This window comes from Carettochelys insculpta, chromosome 16, assembly GCF_033958435.1.
Source record: "Carettochelys insculpta isolate YL-2023 chromosome 16, ASM3395843v1, whole genome shotgun sequence".
In the NCBI taxonomy this organism is placed as follows: Eukaryota; Metazoa; Chordata; order Testudines; family Carettochelyidae; genus Carettochelys; species Carettochelys insculpta.
In genome coordinates, this window is record NC_134152.1 from 19,038,971 (window position 1) to 19,053,991 (window position 15,021).

The 15,021-nt window shown below is 42.1% G+C and overlaps 1 protein-coding gene across 2 annotated transcripts; it reads right to left on the reverse strand.

Moving 5' to 3' along the window:
- CEP20 (centrosomal protein 20) lies at positions 1-13,681 on the reverse strand. Of its 2 annotated transcripts, none has more exons than XM_075010497.1 (5): positions 13,483-13,681; positions 10,533-10,730; positions 8,494-8,578; positions 7,468-7,607; positions 1-2,490 (listed from the first exon to the last, which is right to left on the reverse strand). In XM_075010497.1, the coding sequence occupies exons 1-5, from the start codon at positions 13,508-13,510 to the stop codon at positions 2,453-2,455; spliced, it is 489 nt and encodes a 162-aa protein (XP_074866598.1). In that variant the 5' UTR covers positions 13,511-13,681; the 3' UTR covers positions 1-2,452. The 2 variants fall into 2 exon arrangements, with proteins under 2 accessions (XP_074866598.1, XP_074866597.1); XM_075010496.1 differs by lacking the exon at positions 13,483-13,681 and adding an exon at positions 13,095-13,476.
- Between the last annotated feature and the right edge of the window lie 1,340 nt (positions 13,682-15,021).

Below are 15,021 nucleotides of genomic sequence, written 5' to 3' on the forward strand. Positions count from 1 at the left end.
CTCTCCAAAAGGAGGGGGCATGTGTGGACACAGCTCTATAGAGCAATATATATATATATCAATAATTGTAGGTATTTATTTTTAATTTTTACCTATTTTTGTTATAATAATGCAGTGTATCATTTAAATGGGTGCTCAGTCAACAATATTATAGGGAATGTTCATACTACACAGTTCTAATGGATTACCACTGAACTCGTTTAACTCCAAAGCAATTTTACCAGGTGTCCTATATTTCACATAGGGAAATATGGTCACCCTAGCTCTGATGCTCCACTAAACACACAGACCCAGAATTCTCTCTCAAATGCACACACTGAAACAAAATGAACAAAAAGCCTTCATTCACTCTTGTACGCAATAGTCACATTTATAGCTCCTATTCAAAATAATTTAAAATTGTGCACTGTCCGGCAGAAGATACTCCTAAAGCCATTTACTGAGCTATTGACTTCTGTTTTTTATTTTCATTTGTTGATTTCTGTAGAAAGAACTTGGTCAGAAAATATCCTGAAGCCGGCATTCATCAAAATTAATGTTACAGTAGTGTGAATATATGAAACTACAATTTGTGAGATAAGGCCACTAATATGACCTATTTTTTTGGCAAATGGAGGGATTTTTTTAAAGGAATCTATACCTCAAGTTTTAAATTTTCAAGTAGGGAGAAAGCTTAGTTCACTTAAGTATTTTTAATGGAAGATTATTAAATATACACTTATATTGTGGTAGGAGCTGAACCTCTCCCCCACATCAGAACTGGGAGCTCCCTTATGCACAGCTTGCCTACATGCCTGGATCTTGCTGGATAATCCACCTTTCATTATCAACCATCATGGTACAAGGTAGGTATGTGAGAGTTGTGGGAGGGCTGGTAAATGTTCATATCAATATTTTAAGGCTGTGTTATGCAAATAAATATCATGAAGAGTGGGTTTTAGCTTTGGGTGTTATAATAAATTCTGCATGTTCCAAAAAATCCAAGTTGTGTAAGTGTACACAAATAATTAGGGTTAGATTCAAGCCAAATGCTGGGATAGCTAGCACACTGACACATCATTATCCCCCTCCTCCCCAACATGTTATTGGAGCTGGCTCCATATGACAACTTTTGAAAGAAAATAGCCCCCCATCAACTTCCTTTAGTTCTAAAATAGATTTCTGGCTTGAATCCCAATATAAATCCCCATTCAACAATTTATTGGGGTACATTATGTCTAACATAAACCCCAAATAGCCTTTCTTTCATGCAGAGAGAGTACAAGGCTCCTACACCGTCGTCTTTTTGGAGAGGAACAGGCAACTACCAGCTTCAATAGTGTCTTCATCTGTGCAAGCAACATACCTCTTCAATACATTTCCACTTATTAGAAGTTAGTATGAACTCCCATTAGAGACCCTCAGGCAGGCAGGACAACTTCTGTAGAAGCTGTGCTGGGGCATGCATGTCTGTAAAGGAAAGTGCTTGTGTTGCACAGGAATTCTTCTTGTATAGCTTATACAAATCATTGGGTAGGGAAGGTGATTCCTACAGAGGTCCTTAGCTCCTTACTCCTGACCAGAATAGCTGACTGGAACTGTGAAATAATGCTTGTGGACTAAACTGAGCCTCCTGTGTGTAGCCAAGGAAGTAGAATTTGGTCCTCTGGAGTTCACACTCTTGCCAATTAAGGTAGAGGTTTAAGGGGCATATGATGTGATGTCCAGTGTGTAGCTCTAGTTTTAACTTCCTCTAATTTTAATTCTTAATCTGCTTAGGAAAAAATTAGCCTTTGCATGCCTCCCACTTGTGTGCTTAATATTAACACCACACAATTTATAATACTCCTTTTGGACAAGAAGACTTGGCAATAGTTGACGATAAATATAGCCACAGGGGAGTAAAAAATGCCAAACATTCTCTAAGGTGTTTAGTTCTGTTTTCATAGTTAATTTTCCACAGATTACATATTGGAAGTTTTGAGGCTGCCACTTACCAAATAATGCTTAAAAATTAAGTTTACATCCCTGCAAGGCAAATGCAGTATAAAGTAAAACAGAAAGTAAAGTTAGCTTTTAGTCACATGCACAGAAATAGTGATTTCACAAGTGCAGAAAAAGTAGTGTCAAGTACTGAGACCAAAGGAAGTTAAACAGTGAACGCTGGAATAGAATAAATACTCCTCACAATTCCTATTTTTGTAAATAATATGTTGGGACCCTTCTTGCATAGCAGGAACAGGCCCTAACTTTGCTTTTCCAGCAGTAAATTATTGTGGGTCTAATCCTACAAAGTTGGAATTATGAGTAGCCTTCACTCATTCAAACAGTCCCTCCAAAGCTAAAGGGACACGAACTATTCACATGAACAAGGGTTTCCAGGAACCAGTCTCGAGTGTTTCAGTGTGAAATGGACATACAAAAAATGAATTGTCATCTGTTCACCCCCTGTAAAACAAGTGGATCTTCAATGCTAGTTGCCAGCCATCCTCCCTGATTCTGGAATTCCATCTGAAAGTTAACAAAAGAATAAAATATATGAATGAAGTATCTATCCATCCACACAGTGAGGACAGATATTTCTATTGTAAAGATCACTGTCAACAAAATTTAGTAATCTGAACTTCAGCATATAGACCATTTTAAAATCAGAAGAGGCTAGGATACGCATTCGTGTCATTTTCTTTGCATCAGCAATCAAGCATCACAAGTCTGTCCATACAGCTACCACAACTTTTTCCAATTAAGTATCAACAGAATGAGCTTTCAATCTTCTTATAGCTCCCAAGTGCACTATCAACTCACACATATTGAATGCACTGTATTTGTATATTAGAAAATACTGTAAGTTAGAGTATACAGTAGGACCCTATTGTGATGTATCTTGCTTAAAAGTGTATTAGAAAACTCACAGGACAACCTGAACAAGGATATTTCTAAAATGAAAAATAAAGATCTGCTCTTCCATTGCTGAACATACATGTTTCAAAGAGTTCTACATATACAGAAAGAGAAAACCGATTCCAGAATGCTGAAATATTTGTTTTCTTAAGATCACTTATTTACTCCAGTAGAAAGAGTCTGCCTCTTCTTAGTAAGACTTAATGAAGAGTCAATCATTCAGTCAGACACATTTAGGCTGTGTCTACATTACAAAAATAACTTTGAAGTTGTTTACTTCAAAGTGCAACTTTGAAGTTGAGCATCTACACACACCCGACTTCGAAGTTAAATTTTGAAGAAGGGCACCACTCCATTGCTAGGAATGGAGTGAGGACGTCGAAGTTGAGAAAATGTGGGTTAGGAAAAGTTGGGTTAACTTCGAAGTAAGGGAAAATGTGTGTAGAATCTCTGCTGGCCACTTCAAAGTAGTGCCTAACTTTGAAGTTAGCTCCTAATGTAGATGGACCCCTAAGCTACGTCTACACGGGGATGCTACATCGAAATAGCTTGTTTTGATGTAGCAAAATAGAAATAAGCTATTTCGATGAATAGCATCTACGCGTCCTCCAGGGCTGGTGCCGTCAACGCTGGGCAGCACTACATCGAAGTAGGTGCTAAAGGGGAGCGTCTACACGCCAAAGCGGCCCACATCGAAATAAGGGTGCCAGGAACAGCTGCAGACAGGGTCACAGGGCGGACTAGCACTTCCCGGACAACAGCAAGCTGCTCCCTTAAAGGGCCCCTCCCAGACACACTTGCACTAAACAGCACAAGATCCACAGAGCCGACAACTGGTTGCAGACCCTGTGCATGCAGCATGGATCCCCAGCTGCAGCAGCAGCAGCCAGAAGCCCTGGGCTAAGGGCTGCTGCACACGGTGACCATAGAGCCCCGCAGGGGCTGGAGAGACAGCGTCTCTCAACCCCTCAGCTGATGGCCGCCATGGCGGACCCCGCTATTTCGATGTTGCGGGACGCAGATTGTCTACACACGCCCTACTTCGACATTCAATGTCGAAGTAGGGAGCTATTCCCATCTCCTGTTGGGGATAGCGACTTTGACCTCTCGCCGCCCTACGTTGATTTCAACTTTCAAATAGCGCTCGCCACGTGTAGACGTGGCGGGCGCTATTTCGAAGTTGGCACGGCTACTTCGAAGTAGCCGGCTCGTGTAGACACGGCTCTAGTGTCTTAAAACAATTGTTTTTTACGGGCTTCTGAGCTGCACTTTGCATGACAGCTTACTTCACAATGCAAATAGGCTAAAGCCTAAAGCTTCCTCTATGAAAAACTTAAGATATTCTTACCAGTTACCATTCCTACAATGTGCAAGGTGAATTCCAAAACTGGTGACTAAAGTTATATTTGTTTGCTCTAACACAACACAGAACTCAATTCAAACGCATAGAGATAATACTGCACAGAAGGAGATTTAACAGACACAGAGTAAGCAGTTACTTATTGAGAAACCCAGATTCTCTATTGAAGTGTTGCTTCTTTAGCACTCTCTTGTGGTTGAAAGCAAACTAGCTGTCACTGCCTCCTACTCTGACACCCCTGCACAATAAATACATAAATATACAGCCCCTAGAAAATGCTTTTTATCTGTAGATAATTTAAAAGAATTTAAAATATAAATCCCACTGAAGATTGATAATTAAGGGAAAGTACCAAACAATTCTAAATCTCAAAGGCTACGTCTACACGTGAAGCCAACATCGAATAGCAACATCAAAATAGGCTATTTCGATGAATAACGTCTACACGTCCTCCAGGGCTGGCAACGTCGATGTTCAACTTCGATGATGCGCGGCACCACATCGAAATAGGCGCTGCGAGGGAACGTCTACACACCAAAGTAGCACACATCGAAATAAGGGTGCCAGGCACAGCTGCAGACAGGATCACAGGGCGGACTCAACAGCAAGCCGCTCCCTTAAAGGGCCCCTCCCAGACACAGTTGCACTGAACAACACAAGATCCACAGAGCCGACAACTGGCTGCAGACCCTGTGCCTGCAGCATGGATCCCCAGCTGCCGCAGCAGCAGCCAGAAGCCCTGGGCTAAGGGCTGCTGCCCACGGTGACCACAGAGCCCCGCAGGGGCTGGAGAGAGAGCATCTCTCAACCCCCCAGCTGATGGCCGCCATGGAGGACCCGGCAATTTCGACGTTGCGGGACGCAGATCGTCTACACGGTCCCTACTTCGACGTTGAACGTCGAAGTAGGGTGCTATTCCGATCCCCTCATGAGGTTAGCGACTTCGACGTCTCGCCGCCTAACGTCAAAGTTAACTTCGAAATAGCGCCCGACGCGTGTAGCCGCGACGGGCGCTATTTCGAAGTTAGTGCCGCTACTTTGAAGTAGCGTGCACGTGTAGACACAGCTAAAGAGGGCAAAAGCAAAATAACACAGGGCAGAGTGGCTTAGTAAATAAAAAAGAAAATCTTGGGATCACTGTCCCTGTCACTCCCCTATGCATAAAACAACAAGCAGAGGAAAACACTCTACATGGTCAGAATCAGATGGGTAGAAATGCCCAGATCCACAAGTGGTTTAGGCCCCAACTTCCACTGATTTCCAGGGAAGCTAGGAGACTAAATTCATTTTGTAGACCTGGCTAAAGTGATTAGAAACAAAAAGGAAAGTAAAGACAGTGCTGTTTTACCGTGTAACATGGTAATATGGTTATGGCCAAATCTAGAAAGGACTGAAGTCAGGCAAAAATCTCCCACTGATCAAAACTGGCTTTAGATTCCTTTAGAGGAGGAATTGGGTATTTATGTTTATAGACATAAATTACATTTTAAAAAGATGCTTAAATTAATAAGAAGTATCTAGTGGAAAATTTCTGATGATCAGAACATACAAGAATCAGCTTTGCATGTAAATATATATTAATGTACAAAACTGAAGTCATTCAACTGATGCCAGTAGGACAAAGGAGCATTTGCATTTGAAGCAAAATTGGAAAAGGTTGTGGTTGGTTATTTTGGCAAGAGGTCTTGGGATTTACCGATTCTCAATGCAAAAATCGGTAACAGTTGTAATGTTCACTGTCAGCAAATCTGGATTCTAGAATTACAGGAAAAATAGCACATACAACTCAATTATTACTATCTACCAACCAGAATAACTCATCTGTCTCTGTTAACGAGTTTCAAGCATTACTAACATTATGGAAAATTAATATGCAGTGAAAAAATATAAAACTTCTTCAGTTTTTTCCAATTTTCTCAGTTACCTGAAGCTATCATTGAAGACAACGGAAATTGCAGCCTGCTCAACACTGCTTAAAATAAGGCTGTACATTTAAAAATACTGGGTGCAATTTTAAAAATGTCTGCCGTCTAGCTAAAGCTCATTCCCATTTCAGAGAAAAAGTCCAACTAGCAAGATATTTAATGGCAAAACCTAATCTGTAAATAATCTTCACATCTGCTTTCCAGCATGTCTGGTGGTCTTGGTAAGACAGACGTGGTTTTTTCCTTCTACTAAGATATTGCAAGTTAATAGAGATTCTTTATACACTTTTAGATGGGAAAGATTCTTGATTCTTAAAATTAGCTTGGGTGGGAGCAAAGATTTCTTCCATGTCCATACAGTTATCTGCTATTAATGTAGCAGAAAATATAGTATGGCCCTAAAACTTAGTATGATCAGCCAACATGTTTTGAAAATATTAACATAGTTCTACCAAAAACAATCACCACAAATTAATCTGAAAAGGAACAAATCCCAGCCTTAATGCATTCTTTGCATAGAAGAATAAAATACACTTGGTTTAGTTTATTTTGCATTCTGTGTCCAACTTGCTTGTTTGTTATATACTTGTATGAAATTATCAGTCAACTAGAGAAATAACTTAGCATAAAATGAACCTCTCTAATCTGGAACTCTCATTTGGCAACATACATAATCCGGCATAATTTTAGTTAGCTGGACAACCACTTATCTTGGGCATGGCCAAGGTTCCTGTGGTCCCATTAAGTTTGTTTACAGCCACCAATGCTGGTTCTCAGTGTTCTGTGCTGTTATTTTGCTCTAATTTACCCCTAAACATCTTCTAAGAGCCCAGTAAGCCGTGGGAGTATTGGTAATGCTGCTAGACAATAGTGACCTCCACGGGCCGGCAAATTCTCATTCGGCACTGGTCGGGTTCCAAGGGTGCCACACTGAAGAGGTTCACCCTGCATGAGGAGCTAGGCAAACTTTTGGTAACAGAGATCTGCACTGTGAACTCACTTTAGGAACACATGCATGGGTCTAAGGCAATGACGGAACCTGTGTGAGTTCTCTTTGTTCTAATAAATGTTTATTTCAATCGGCTGAAAACATGGCGGAGAAGGAATAGTGGTCAAGCATTGCTTGACAATACCAGATTATTTGGGCATGGAGAACGCTAACTATTGTGCTGAACTCTGCATGCTGAAGCATGGGAAGGGATCAGAACAGAGTCAGTGGTGCGCTGAAGGCACGGTTTAAGTGCTACAAGAAGAGCCAGAAAACTCTTGAGGGAAAAGAGCTGCAGATTTCGACATACGCACCCATTCGATTTCTTTCATGAGGTGGTTTGCTGAGGTTCTGTCTTGGAAACTGTTGTGAAGATCCTTTTGAAAACGTATTATGGATATCTTCTTCTTTACTACCATGTAAAAAATGAGCTACCATTCCGTACAAGAGAGGTCTGTTTAAAAGAAAAACAACAAAGTAGCATGCACAGAATGTAAAGTGATGAGCATAAGATTTTTTTTTTCCTTTTCTGAAGGAGTATAAGGAGCAGGAAAAGTCTACTTAGCCCTCAGTAACAATTCCCAAAATGCATACAGACAGATTTCTTCAGCATAACTATTTCCCAAACACTGTGTTTTTAACTCAAGGTTTATAATTCCTGCCTCAAAATTATTTAGCATAAAAATGTCACAACTAAAGCTCTTCCATTCTCAGTTTGTAAACAAAAACAAGTACATCTAAAACATATATTCCTAATTTTATAAAAAGCAATTCCTATTTCATTTTCTTTTCTCATACAGGATGTCCTAAATTAGGATAAGTAGAAAACTCCTCTGATTTTTTATTCATGTCATAATTAATAACTACTAGTACAAACAAACAGTCATTTCATCAGCTTCTAAATGTCATGCCCAAGAGTAACACAAATTCACATGGAAATCTCAAAACACATTTTCACAGATGCTTTTGAAGTTAGCTGAAGGATGTGTGGAAATTCAAAGTGAACAGATCTCTGAAGTGTTGTGCCTGAGGCTTGCATGTTGTGGTGTTAATGCACAGTTTGTAAACTACCACAACCTGGGCAGAACTGTTCAGCATACATACTGTTACCATTTGAACTATGGAAGTTACTTCATAAATTGGAAACATACTTGTGCAGATCAGAATTACGCCCTTGGAGCATGAAATGTAGGCCAGTTCCACCAAAGACAAGTTGCATATCTCCAAGACTTAAGAATGTATAGTACTTACATGGATCTTAAATCAGTATTACAGCAGGCACAGAATATGTGGCGGATATACTGAATAGAATGCCCTATGCTTTCAAATAAGCTACTTACACTGATCTTCTATTTGGATCTTCCACTATATTCAGCTCATGAGCAAGAAATTGTCTATCCAATGGTACTTCAGGTTGACCAGATTCTGAAAAGTAAAATATTTTACATCTTTTCCTAAAGTTCTTACATTAGAAAATGTCTCATTTTTTACAGTCTTTGGCTCAGTCTACACTAGTCCCAGAACTTCGAAAAGGGCATGATAATGAACCTAATGGAAATATACTAATGAGGCACTGCCATGAATATACAGTGCCTCATTAGCATAACGACAGCCACGGCACTTCGAAAGTGCTGCTTTTGATCATGCACGCCTCGTCTACAACGGGGTCCTTTTCAAAAGGACCCCACACACTTCAAAATCCCCTCATTCCTATTTGGTTATTTAGAAAAGGACCCCGTGTAGATGAGCCGCATGCTATCAAAAGTGGCACTTTCGCAGTGCCACGGCTGCCATTATGCTAATGATGCACTGCATATTCATGGCATCTCCTCATTAGCATCTTTCGACTAAGTTCATTATCATGCCCCTCTCGAAGTTCTGGAGCTACTGTAGACATAGCCTTTGAGTCTTTGGAACAACAGCAGAGTTCACGTTACCTTTAATATATATTCCATTGTCAGATATATTCTATTCTCATGACAGCACTCAGTCAAATACTACATGGGATTCCAACAGTAAACTTCTAACAACAAATATCCTCTACTATAAAGTTCTTAAAAAAATTCTATATAAGAAAAATATTGCTCAAATATTTTTAATTTAAAAATGTTAGTAAGATTTTTCCCCCACAGAGAAAACATAAATATCCAGCTGATTCTTCATAAAATGGAGTCTAGAGACTCCTTCCTCCCTTTCCATCAAAAGATTCATGGACATCTCTTTGAATTTAAAATATCCCTTTCTGAAAAAGTTGATTCTGAAGGATACTATCACCATGTGTACAAATATCAATTTAGCTCCAGCATGTTAGTGACTTTTGCATACTACATTGCAAGCAGGCAACAGCACCAATATTACCAGTGCTAAGGACCTGTACAAATTTCAAATGGGTACAAATATATAGGACAGTGAAGTATTTTACAGTGCAATTAAACAAAATAGCTATCACGCTAATATCTGAAATATACGCAATGGTATTAATGCTTAGTTGTAATTGTTCTAATATTGTGGATCGCACCTTTTTACCCTGAATCCTATGTTTTACTGAATACTTCTAACCAGTGCCTTTTTTGTTAAAAAAAAAGAGGAGCCAGCACTCAGCTGGCTCCCTGCTCCTCCTCCCAAGCCAGTCCCATGGCTGGGACTGCCAAAGTGCCAGTACTCAGTACCTGCAAGTACTAGCACAAAAATAGCACTGTATCTAAGTCTCGGGCACACTGAGATAGCATATTTACAGTACTCCAAGACACAAGACTGCCATCCACTTCATTTGAAATGTTAATGTAGTTTGGAGTCCATTTGTTGACACCTGAATTTTCATCCTTCACTTATAATCTTACTTAGCACTTGACGGTAAATGGAAATATAAGTGGGACTGTCTACTTTTAAATACGCATTCCCATTTCAGAAAATATTTGGATGTTTCAGTGATGGTAGTTTGCATTCCATATACTTAATGTGCATCACATGGGATGGGGTGTAAGTGTAAAGGATATTTTTCCCACTCACTATTGCAGACTGCTAATTTTTGCTTTAGAAAGCAATCCTCTCTCTCCTATGTCTCAACTGTTATGTCAAAGCATTTACTTTTTGACAAGGAGCCTGGAAAGAGACTTTTCAGAGACTAATGCCATTACTTAGACTGACCGGAAAGAGAGATGGTAGTCTACGCCTCATCTTGGCTCACGGCAAAAAGACAAGCTGGGGACAACTGAGGGGAGCAGAGACTGAGGAAAGGAAAGTATGCACTTGACCCTGAGGATTTTATGACTGACATCATTGCTATGTAATATGATCTCAATTATTGAGCTAATCCAGCTATTACCCATTAAAACAGAGATTGTAATTAAAGCTGCTGAAGCCAGCAAGCCAACAATACCTGCTGTTAGAACAGAGGCACTGTATTTATATTTATTGTATTCCAAGTATTCCCGAATCAGTTCATTGATTAGAAGATTTTCGTGAGACAGTGGTGGCCGAGGTTCACTTTGGTCATCCAGTGCATTAAAAACTTCAGCTCTGATTCTTGCTTTTATTTGTCCCAGTGCGCCTCTCTTTTCCAACGTGTCCTTTAGAACTAATAAATTGAAAAAAAAAATCTACTACCACACGTAGGTTTAAGATTATTATTTGATACTAGGAATGTAAAATCCTGCTTAATTGGTTGTCCACTCATGCACCCACTCCCTTTCAGACTCTCATATCACTTCATCTCCCACCCTACATTGTCCCCTCCTTCACAGCCCCACACCCTCTCCAGCACCCCCTCCCACCCAGACACCCCACCCACACCCTGCTCCTGCCCTCTGCCTCCCAGACCCTACAACTCAATTCCTCCTGCACCTTCCTCTCACCTAGGCCCACACCCACAGCCTGCTCCTGCACCCCTCCCACCCAGACTCCCCCCATCCACAGCCCCTTCCTGCACCCCACTCCAGCCTAGACTGCCATCTCTAGCCCACTCCTGCACCCTCCCTCCCAGACCCCACAGCCCAGTGATTTTTTTTTTTTTTGGCTTTTCACTTCTGTGGCTCCCAACTGTAGGTCAGTGACCCACAACCCAAAAAAGATTCCCCACCCCAGTTTAGAGACAGAAAGGGAGGCAGTTTGAAAATTAATGGGTGTGTTTATCAACGGATAGTTGCACAGAATAAGAGGAAGACCATTTACCGGAACCACCTAAAACTGTCCAGAAGCAAGGTCTGGTACTTACTGAACAGACCAGTTTTGTTTATACCCACACACCCCCCACCCTCATGAAATGTAGAGTAAACTTCTTTGGTGAGAGAAGTCTTAAATATTCATAACTGAACAACCGAGCCATTCACAGCATAGACAGAGAGAAACTCTAAAATAGGATATGAGGTACTCAGGCAAGCACAGTGGATGATCCTAATGAAACAACAACGCATGGTGCAAAAATTTCGTTATCTCAAGCTCCCTTATTTTGAACCCGGTACAGGCACACTGCACTGGGGCTCAAAATAAGGAGCTATATCAAACTTCCTGGTAACCGTTGTACAACAAGGATTACCAGGAACAAAATACTCTGCTCGAAATAGCAGGGCTATTTTGAGCATAGTGTTTGACCACTCAGTTTCTATATCGGGATGTAAATGTATCCTAAAATAGAAACCGTAGTGTAGCCTTAGCCTAAGTGTATCTCCTGGGGCCAGAGACCAGGTCCTAATGCCAGTGATGACTTTCCCAGACTCTTGGGTTCCCCATAGCATAGCCTCTTAGTTTCCCCACTTGATCAAGCGCTTAATACAGAACAGGACCTATTGTGCCACATTCATAAAGCTTAACTTTAACTTCAGGTGGTTTGTCTCAATTTTCTTCATCTAGAAAAAGCAGCCTTGAACTCATACTTTGCTAGATGGGGACATAATTTCAGTGTACTTTCATGTTTTGAGATTATTTTCAATTTAGGCCTTAACATTTTGTTTTAAATTCAGATTTTATTTTAAACAGGTTTATTTTAAAATAATTAAACAACTTTAAAATCCCCACTTTTCAAATTTCTGTTTTTTCCCAAAAATCTAATTTTATGTCTTCCCCCCCCCAGTGAAATCTGCCAGTCTTCCCTGATCCCACAACTCTTGGAGCTGGGACTTTAAGAAACTATTGTTACTAATTAGTGTGAAATTCAGGATAAAATCAGGAGACCTGGCAACACTCTGCTTGGGAGATGATTTGGGGGGGAGTGCTAGGATTTAGGGGTGGAAGATTCTTTCAAAGAGTAAGACTGGTGAACGGGAAAAAGGACTTGCAAGTGGAAGAAGTAGATCCATTACCTTATTTATAATATATAAAGGAAACCTATAAGGAGCTTGTCATATTTTCTCTCTCCATTATAAACACTATCTTGGTTGCCCTGTTTCTGCTTTGACTTCACTGCAATATAGTGTGTTTATAACAAAGGGTAACTACTCTCAGCAACAAAGGAAAAAGAAAAAAGTTTTCTGTTGGTCTATAAGGTGCCACAGGACCCTTTGTTGGTGTTACAGATCCAGACTAACACAGCTACCCCTCCGATACTACTCTCAGCAAAGCACAGCAGAGAGTGGAGTGCTTTTAGGGCCAGGGGAGAGAAGCTATAGCCTGTGGTCCAGATCTAGCCTGCCCTTTGTCAAGATCCTGCTCCCAAGGCTCAGGGCTTCCTCCCCAGGCATCTGGCCTGCTGCAGGATGCTGAGCCCTGAGTCTTCTGAGCTGGAGACAGGTAAGCCAGGACTGGATCTGGCCCAGAGGCTGTGCCTCTTTTTTGTTTCCCCCCCTTTTTTTTTGGGGGGGGGGGGTGTCCTCATTTGTGTGATCTCAACAGATGTCTGTGGGTCAGTGACCGCGACCCAAGAAAGATTCCCACACCCATTTGAGAGCTTAGCTTGTCTGAGGAAGGGACTAGCTGGGTGTGACTTACTGTGAAACCTGGCACTTACCTTTCTCAGGTAATGAGCTTTCACGGGGAAGACCCACGTCATTCATAACACTCTTTGAAGCGCCACAGGGCTGTTTGGTTTTGGTGATGCCACAGACTAACAGGGCCACGGCTCTGTGAAAGCTGGCCGCTTATTTGCAGCGTCAGGCTCGGCAACAGGCGGGCTGCGTCGGCGGGCGGCCGCTACCACGGGCGGCTCCGGGTGGCAGCGCACAGCGCTGCCTCGCCCCGCCAAGGCGCTACCGTGGACAGGGCCGCCAGCCCACTGTCACGGCAAGCCCCAGCAGGACGGCTCGCAGCCAATCTCCCCTCGGGACGCCAGGCCGCCCAGCTGCACATGCCACCCCAAAGCCGCCAGGGAGCCGTTGCTCCCCGCAGGCGGCCATTACCTGCTTTCAGCTCGGCAATAGTCGCCATCTTCCAACGGCCCCCAGACGGCAAAACGCCGCGGCCAAGCACGGGACACACTGCGCATGCCTACTCGGGGACAGCAGAGCGGGAGTCTTTCGATTGAGGAAAGGGGGCTCGTCTTAGCGTTCCATCGCCGTGCCCCGAGCCAATCAGCGTGCGCGGCTGCCGGAGCGTTCTGAAGCCGCGCTGGCGTTGAATGGGGGGAAAGTGACGGGTGCCGGGGTCTCCACGCGTCCGGGCGGGGGCGTGCTCTTGTGGACACAGATTTAGGGCTGTGCTGTGCTGTGCTTGTGTGAGAGAGAGAGCGCCAGCCAACTCACCCTTCGCATAAGTCCCCAAGTCTTGTCTGCGTTGTATGAATCTGCTCATTTGCTTATTTGTCATTCAAACAAGCGCACGGGTCCGCTTCCTGCTAACCACTTGGGGAAGGGAGAGGTGCGGGGAAACCCTCTGCGGGATGCAGTGCATCAGACACTAGCGGGTGCTGAGACCATGGTTGTTGTTGCTGATGATGATACCACAGGAATACCAATCCTGGAACTTTTCCTTGGCACAAGGCCCGTTGCCAACCTTGTCCACATATCTATTCTGGAGATACCATCCCTGGACCTAACCACAGAATCACAGGCACATTCTCATATTCCTCAACTAACATCATATGCCAACAATGCCCACATGCTTTGTATATTGGATAGACTTCAAACTGTCTTAGACAAAAGAATTAATGGGCATAAAACAGACAAAAACACTCTTCACAAACCTGTCAGGCAGCACTTTAATGGAGTGGGCCATTCTGTTAATGAACTGAAAGTTTGTGTTTTACTGAAAAGTAACTTTCACAATCGTTTGGAAAGAGAGGCTGCTGAATACTCTTTTATATTCAAATATGACACATTAACATGGGGTTTGAACCGGGATGACAATTTTCTAGCTCAATATAGGGGCTCTTTTACATACTTCGCTTTATCTAATTCTTGACTTCCCCACTCTCCTTCTGCCCCTCTGCTCTCTGATTTGCTCACCTTGATAATTTTTCTGATTTGTCATCCTTGATTACTATGTTTGGTTCTCTGTGCCTTAAATATTGAGTCTGTTCTGGTATGGCTATGGTCTGAAGAAGTGGGTCTGTCCCATGAAAGCTCACCACCTAATAAATTATTTTGTTATTCTTTACAGTGGTACTGGACTGCTTTGCTGTTATGATGGGTACAGTGCAGGAACTGGAAGGGAAAAAAATATTAGCTTCTCTTTGAGGAGGAAAAGAAAGCTAGGCGTGAGGTCAGATCCTTCTGGATCTGAAGGGAAAAATCTTCTGAAATGAGGGTTTTTTTTGTTTTTGTTCTTTTGGAGAGGTAAACTTGATTATCAATGCATGGTAATTACCCCTTTCCAGGGTGTGTGTATAATGGGGTGACCATCCGTCCTGTATTTGGGACGCCAAAAAGGCATCCCGACTTATTTTTTAAAAGGGACTCATTATCCAGTACTTGGTCCATCTCCTCACTAACGTTTTCTGC